The 8,776-nt window shown below is 40.1% G+C and overlaps 1 protein-coding gene across 1 annotated transcript; it reads left to right on the plus strand.

Moving 5' to 3' along the window:
• Positions 1–4,279: 4,279 nt before the first annotated feature.
• On the plus strand, positions 4,280–4,945 carry LOC308239872 (SIN3-HDAC complex-associated factor-like; the record flags this gene model as incomplete). The annotated part of the gene is made up of 1 exon (XM_080652722.1): positions 4,280–4,945. The coding sequence occupies one exon, from the start codon at positions 4,280–4,282 to the stop codon at positions 4,943–4,945; it is 666 nt and encodes a 221-aa protein (XP_080508848.1).
• Between the last annotated feature and the right edge of the window lie 3,831 nt (positions 4,946–8,776).

Raw genomic sequence — 8,776 nt, forward strand, 5'->3', positions numbered from 1 at the left:
GATTGGGAAGGCAAGGCAGTAGTTCTAGTTAAAGGGGGATAATTGCCTTCAATTAGAAAACTAAAGCAACTATGAGTGCCTGGGGATGACTTGGCACTGACGATAGAAGGCACATCTTCCCTCCAGAGTGCAAGCAGACATTCAGGTGACTGAGGGTCGTTGTGGAGGTGTCTGAGGGCCTCCCTTGTGATGTGCAAGGGCTTAATAGGGACTTCATAATACAACTGTAATTAAACTTTGACCCATCTGGTGGGTGCATATAAGGTTTGGTCACCAGCACTCCAGGTCCTCACTCCCTTGTTTTAGACAGCCATTGTTAGAAGCTGCCCATTGCCTTCACTAGCAGAAAGAGGTGGACAAGGAGTCCGGAAGGCTGGTCAACCTTGAGGCTCTGGCAAGGGTCAGAGCCATACACCCACTGTCTAGTTGAGACAATGGTAGCTGAAGCAACTTCCACCTTTTAGTCTTATGTAAATCCTTGCTGATAGGCTATCACCGAGCTATTACTGGAATTGCCTGCCTAAGGGCTATGGGTATATCCCAAAGCTGAATAAAAGGGATGGCAAGGCCAGAGCAAAGCGGAGTCCTTCCTTGGGCTTCCGCCTGGTACCCAATTTCCAAATTATTATTTCTTGTCTTGCCTCTTTCATTTCCATGCGGCCTCCTCCAGAGCCCGAACCCAAACCCTGAACCTGAACCCTGAACCACGCGGGACATGGGACACTCGCAAGCCATGAGAGAAACCGAGACACATAAAAGGAGAGAGGATGATCATCAGGTGTCATGGTCTCTGAGAGCCTCCACCCAAAGCAGCATACTTTTACCCATCACATTGATCCCCAAGAATTCTGGATATGGGAAAATATGTTCAGACAGTTACTAAACTAGGATTTCCTAAGTCCACCCAATGGCTGTCTGATAAGCATCCCTCGCTCCCCTCCTGCCCTAATAGCACCACTACTGAGTTGGGAGCATTTCCTCAATGGCAAGATTGCACTAATCCTGTACCAGTGAGACATAATATTTCTGGCTCTGACTTGTATGTATTAGATTGGTCCCACAGGCTTGATGCTAAATATCCCTATCACGAGCCTATGTCACCAGGAGGTTTTGTAGGTAATACCCTAACCATGAAAATAGGAAATTTACAGAAAGATCTGTGGCGTTTAGCCATTGCTCTTGACTTTCTTAATTTTACTGGCTCTTTCTTAGATAATACTAAAGGAGCATGCACATCAAGCCCTTGCTATGGCTTACGAGTTTGTGTCCAGCCCCCATATGTATTGGTGACTGGAAATGTGAATATCACCAGATTGGACACCCATTATGCTGTCCAATGCCATTACTGTAACCTTACCAGCTGTGTTTCCAGGCATAACCTGAATGAAGATATATTAATTTTAAAGCAGCCTTCTTTTATTATGCTTCCTACCAACATAACAGGAAAATGGTATCATGATGCGGGCCTCCAGGCATTGCAGGAATTACACAATCAACTGTCCCAGGAAAAGTGTGCTTTGGGACTTATTATTTTTGGTATTGTTACCCTAGTTACTGTTATTGCATCTGCTGTGACTGCTTCTCTTGCTTTGACCCAAAGCATCCAGAACACAAAGTTTGTCAATGAATTGGCTCAGAACACCTCAACTACATTTCATGATAAAGAAGATATAGACAAAAGGCTAGAAACAAAGCTAAATGCTTTGGAAGCTGTAGTGATAGGACTAGGTAATCCATTAGAAAGTATCAAGATTAGACAGCAGCTGCAATGCCATGCTGCTTTTACATATATTTGTGTGACTTCAGCCCGCTATAACAGTTCTCTATGGGATTGGAATAAAATCAAGATGCACCTACAGGGAATATGGCATCATAATAATATCAGTATAGACCAGCCTTGGGCAAACTACGGCCCGCGGGCCGGATCCGGCTGTTCTATCTGGTTCTCTTGCTCTCCCCTCCGCTCCTTTACTTTGAATTTATATTAGTTCACACAAACACTCCATCCATGCTTTTGTTCCGGCCCTCCGGTCCAGTTTAAGAACCCATTGTGGCCCTCGAGTCAAAAAGTTTGCCCACCCCTGGTATAGACCTAGTGCGGCTACACAAACATGTGCAAGCCATTCAGAATAGCCATGATGAAATTATATACTGGCAAAAGAATTGCTGGATGATTTAAAATAATTTAATCCATGGAATATGTTAAAAAACACCGCCTGGTACCTAATTGGATTCCTTTGTGTACTACTAATCTTATCCTGCTTTTTTTCAGTCATCAGCAAGCTCCTGCGATCTCAAGTCTGAAGGCTCCAACTACATGTCCACAAGCTACATTTAAAAATGAAAAATGGGAGAGATGTAGAGGACCCCCTGGGAAGGCACATGGGCGTTCTTTAATTATTGTCAGCTGAACCCAGTGGCGTCGGCAAAGCCATGCCCTGGGAACACGCCTTGCCAAAAGGGCAAGGGTGTTGTCAGCTTGACCTTCATTTCAGCCTATGGTGTGGGGAAGTGGGTTTTGATATCTAAATCCAGCCTAGCACCAGGAATGCTCAGGGCCTACTCAAGAATGCAAATAATCTCCTTTGTCTTGACCCTTTGGTGAAACTTCCTGGTATTTGGGCGTATAAAATAAACACGCTGCATCAGCTCTGGGTCACTGTCTCTCCATCAGAAGAGGGCAGCAGTCCACCTGGCCCCAGCTTTTCTTTCTATTTCTGTGTCTTGTCTCTTTCTTTTATTTCTCAATCCCCAGCCGCCTCTACTCAGGAATTGGACCCACTCTCCAGCCGCACTGGACGCGGAGAAGAGAGAAAATAGTTACATATTCATGTAGTCAATATTATGAAATCCGATTTTTTAAAACTTAGAGAAGAGCTACCTATAGGTATATTCTCCTCACCAGGAACTCTAAAAATAATGACTGAAAAATAATGTGAAGATAAAAAGAAATTCACATCTGAAACATAGAGTCAAAAATTATCCCGACAAAGAAAAACAATGGTAGGTAGTACATTATGAAATTAAAATTATTGCATAGGAAACATTCTGAATTCAATAGTAAATAAAAAAGGTCAGGAGGGACATGTAACCTGTGCTGAATATAAAAGGATGGCACAGAGACATATAAAATGTGTCGGAAAAACCAAAGTTCAGAATTACAGTCATGTGTCATTTAATGACAGAGATATGTTCTGAGACATGCATTATTAGGTGATTTTGTCATTGTTCAAATATCAAAGAGTGCACTTACACAAACCTGGATGGTATAGCCTACTAAACACTTAGGCTATATGGTATAGCCTATATTGCTCCTAGGCTACAGCTTGTACAGCATGCAACTATACTCAATACTTTAGGCAATTATAATATATGGAAAATAAAAAATGGTAACCTGTGGGAAAAAATGGTAACCTGTGAATAAAATGGTAGCTTGTGTAGGGCACTTACCATGAATGGAGATTGTAGGAGTGGAGGTTACTCTCAGTGAGTCAGTGAGTGTGAAAGCCAAAGACATTGCTCTACACTGTAGACTTTATAAACACTATGCACTTAGGCTACACTTAATTTATTTTAAAATTTTTTCCTTCTTCAAAAAGTTTACCTTAGCTTACTGTATCTTATTTACATTATAAACTTAAATTTTTTTAACTTTTCAACTCTTGTAATAACATTTAGCTTAAAATACAAATACTTTATACAAAAATACTTTCTTTCTTTTTATCCTTATTCTATAAGCTTTTTTTCTTTAAATTTTTTTTTACTTTTTTTGTTGTTAAAAAAATTAAAACACAAACACACATTAGCGTAGGCCTACACAGGGTCAGGATCATCAATGTTAATGTCTTTCACCTTCACATCTTGTCCCACCATAAAGTCTTCAGGGACAATAACATGCATGGAACTGCCATCTTCTGTGATAACAATGCCTTCTTCTATATCTCCTGAAGGACCTGCCTGAGGCTCTTCTTCAGGACATGTCACTCTTTTCAGAAATGTGTCTGTGGTAGTTTGCTTGGTGTGTTTTTCTTTTCATCATAGATTTGCTTATAATCAGATAATACACCATGAACATTCCTCTCTATTAATGAAAATCCTTTGGTGTTGATTGAGGTCCATGTTTTCAAGCTTTTAAAAAAATTCTTGTTTTTTCTAGACAAGGCAGTTGAGGAGGAGGGAGCGATAGGCGCGGGGGGGTTGGCCTGGCGTGCACTCCGCACCTTGGGAACGTTACTGCGCGTGGAACGGCTGTTTTTGGAAGACTTGTCTAGAAGAAAAGATGTTTGGTTTTCACAAGCCAAAGATGTACCGAAGTATAGAAGGCTGCTGTATTTGCAGAGCTAAGTCCTCCAGTTCTCGATTCACGGACAGTAAACGCTATGAGAAGGATTTCCAGAGCTGTTTTGGGTTGCATGAGACACGTTCAGGAGACATCTGTAATGCCTGTGTCCTGCTTGTGAAAAGATGGAAGAAATTGCCAGCAGGATCCAAAAAAAACTGGAATCACGTGGTAGATGCAAGGGCAGGACCCAGTCTGAAGACTACACTGAAACCAAAGAAAGTGAAAACTCTATCTGGAAACAGGATAAAAAGCAACCAGATCAGCAAACTACAGAAGGAATTTAAACGTCATAATTCTGATGCTCACAGTACCACCTCAAGTGCCTCCCCAGCTCAGTCTCCTTGTTACAGTAACCAGTCAGATGATGGCTCAGATACAGAGGTGGCTTCGGGCTCCAGCAGAACGCCAGTTTTCTCCTCTTTAGATCTCACATACTGGAAAAGACAGAAAATATGTTGTGGGATTATCTATAAAGGCCGCTTTGGGGAAGTCCTCATTGACACGCACCTCTTCAAGCCTTGCTGCAGCAACAAGAAGGCGGCTGCCGAGAAGCCGGAGGAGGCCGGCCCAGAGCCTCTGCCCATCTCCACCCAGGAGTGGTGACTGAGGTATATGTAGAAGGGGAACAGGAAACGATTGAAATTTTAGAAAAAAACAAACAACAAAAAAACAACAACACCCAAAACACAGCAACAAAACGATCTTCCTGTTTTTCACTTGGATACCTGCTATTCTGCCAAAAGACAATTTCTAGAATAGTTCCGAATGGGTTATTTTTCCCTCCACTTCCACAAGTTCCACCAACTCTGAAGCCAGTGTCTAGCTTACTAAAAGAAAAACCAGACGTGTACATAATATTTAAGATGCTGAGTATTTCATAGGAAAGCTGAATGCTGCTGTAAAGTGCTCTTTAAGTCTTTTTCTTTTAAATCCCCTTCTCATGAATGAAACTAGGGGGACTTCAGGGGACAGAGATGGGATTTGTTGTATGATAAACATACGTAGTTTTAGTCTTTCTATATTGAGAAGCAGTGGTTGGGGCATTTTTAAAGATGGCTGACTACACTTGTTTTCCTTCATGATAATAAATTTGTCATAAACCAGTAATCTGGACTTGCCCCTCGAGGTAGTTGTTAATAATTTTAAAATATTAAGGTCTTGCCAAGGTTCTGAGGATTCAAACCTGTACTACTGAATATTAAGCAGGACAGAATAAGCTCTCTGGTGCAAATACCTTGAAGGAGTCATTTCTAAATATACAAAGAGGTAACTGGACTGTATATGTTGTATCCTGTGTCACCTCCTTCATATTGCTATTTGAAGATTTTAATTTATATGAAACTTCTAAAGCAGAATCAAAGCTCCTCTTGGGGAAATGTCAAGTCTTCAGGATAAGCAATCTTATATAAATAGTACCAAAGCTTTATTTTACCACATGGTAGAGAACACACTCTATGAAACATGTTCAGTTATCTGAAAAAACATGCAAGCTTTCAGGATAGCGTAAAAATAACAAAGGTTGGTGCTTCTGGGGGCACGTTTCTCAGAGGGCTCACCGAGTGTGTAAATAATTGACTTTTGCTCGTGTTGCATTACCGGTGACTTCATTGAAAATCTACCCAATTCAGTTTTAGCTCTGGATTACTTCGGTTGACCTTTGTGAAGGTTTTATCTGTGTAGAGTGTTTGTTCAACTTGTTTTAATGTATGAGGGTTTTAAGATCCCCCCACCCCCCACTATATTAAAGTAAAATTCTAGTAAAAGGAAAGAGGTGTGTGAATGCTGAGTGGGTTAGTTAGGGTTTGGCTTTTTGTAGTCAGGCTTTCTGAACATTGAGATGTTAGATGCTACATACAAAGGAACCCCCATCAGACTAGCAACTGATTTCTCAACAGAAACTCATCAGGCCAGAAGGGAATGGAATGAAATATACAAAGTCATGCAAAGGAAGGGTCTGAATCCAAGAATACTGTACCCAGCAAGGCTGTCAATCAAAATTGAAGGTGAAATCAGGAGCTTCACAGACAAAAAAGGACTAAGGGAATTTATTACCACCAAACCAGCAATGCAAGAAATGCTAAAGGGTCTGCTGTAAAAAAAAAAAAAGAAATAGGAAGCGAAGAAGGAACACAGGTGTAAAGAATAGGAATGGCGACAAACAAGTACCTATCAATAATAACTTTAAATGTAAACGGATTAAATGCCCCAATCAAAAGACATAGGGTAATGGATTGGATAAGAAAACATGACCCATATATCTGCTGTCTACAAGAAACCCACCTCAGAAAAAAAGACGCACACAGACTGAGAGTGAAGGGATGGAAAAAGGTTTTCCAGGCAAATGGAACTGAAAAAAAAGCTGGGGTAGCAATACTTATATCTGACAAATTAGATCTCAAACTGAAGGACATAACAAGAGATAAGGAAGGCCACTTCATAATACTAAAGGGAGCAATCCAACAAGAAGAAATAACTCTGGTAAACATATATGCACCCAATACAGGAGCACCCAAATACATAAAAAAACTCCTGGAGGATATCAAGGGAGAGATTGACAGCAATACAATCATAGTAGGAGACTTCAATACCCCACTATCACCATTGGACAAATCCTCTAAAGAAAAAATCAGCAAAGAAACATCAATCCTAAATGACTCACTAGACCAGATGGAATTAATTGACATCTTCAGAACATTTCACCCCAAAGCCACAGAATATACATTCTTCTCAAGTGCACATGGGTCATTTTCAAAGATAGACCATATGTTGGGACATAGGCAAAGTCTCTTCAAATTCAAGAAGATAGAAATCATATCAAGCATCTTCTCAGACCACAGTGGCATAAAACTGGAAATCAACTACAATAAAAACAACCCAAAGAAATCAAACACATGGAGACTAAACAGCATGCTATTAAACCATGACTGGGTTACCAGAGAAATCAAAGAAGAAATAAAAAACATCATGACAACAAATGACAATGAAAACACTACAATCCAAAATCTATGGGACACAGCGAAAGCAGTCTTGAGAGGGAAGTTCATAGCTCTACAAGCCTACTGCAAAAAACAAGAAACAGGGGTAATGAATTACCTAACCCAACAACTCAAAGAGTTAGAAAAAGAGCAACAAGAAAAGCCCAGTGTAAGCAGAAGGAAGGAAATAATAAAGATCAGAGCACAGATAAACGACATAGAGACCAAAGAAACAATACAAAAGATCAACAAAACCAAGAGCTGGTTCTTTGAAAGGATAAACAAGATTGATGAACCTCTAGCCAGGCTCACCAAGAAGCAAAGAGAGAGGACCCAAATAAACAAAATCAGAAATGAAAGAGGTGAAATAACAACAGATCCCGCCGAAATACAAAGGATTGTTAAAAAATACTACGAACAACTCTATTCCAACAAACTGGACAACCTGGAGGAAATGGACATATTCCTAGAAAAATATAACCTTCCAAAACTCAATCAGGAAGAATCTAAACAGCTCAATATGCCAGTAACTATGGAAGAAATTGAAGCAGTCATCAAAGAGCTTCCAGCAAACAAAAGCCCGGGGCCAGACGGCTTCACAGGAGAGTTTTACCAAACATTCAAGGAAGAACTAAAACCTATCCTCCTCAGACTATTCCAAAAAATTCAAGAGGAAAGAACACTTCCAAGCTCCTTCTATGAAGCCAGCATCACCCTAATACCAAAACCAGATAAAGACAACACAATGAAAGAGAATTACAGGCCAATATCCCTCATGAATGTAGATGCCAAAATCCTCAACAAAATTCTAGCAAATCGGATCCAGCAGTACATCAGAAAGATCATACACCATGACCAAGTAGGGTTTATCCCAGGAATGCAAGGATGGTTCAATATCCGAAAATCAATAAATGTGATACATCACATAAACAAATTGAAAGATAAAAATCACATAGTCATATCAATTGATGCAGAAAAAGCATTTGACAAAATCCAACACCCTTTCTTGATAAAAACTCTCAACAAGGTGGGAATAGAAGGATCATACCTCAACATAATAAAAGCTATATATGATAAACCCACAGCTAACATCATACTCAATGGGCAAAAACTAAAACCATTTCCCCTAAGAACAGGAACAAGACAGGGATGCCCACTCTCACCACTCCTGTTTGACATAGTACTGGAAGTATTAGCCATTGCAATTAGACAAGAAGAAGAAATAAAAGGCATCCAAATTGGAAAAGAAGAAGTAAAGCTGTCCCTATTTGCAGATGACATGATATTGTACATAAAAAACCCGAAAGACTCTATCAAAAAACTAACAGACTTAATAAATGAATTCGGCAAGGTAGCAGGATACAAAATTAACGCCAAGAAATCTATGGCATTTCTATACACCAACAGTGAACTTACAGAAAGAGAGACTAAAAAAGCAATCCCATTTTCCATCGCACCA

Source organism: Plecotus auritus (assembly GCF_963455305.1).
Source record: "Plecotus auritus genome assembly, chromosome: X".
Lineage (NCBI taxonomy): Eukaryota > Metazoa > Chordata > Mammalia > Chiroptera > Vespertilionidae > Plecotus > Plecotus auritus.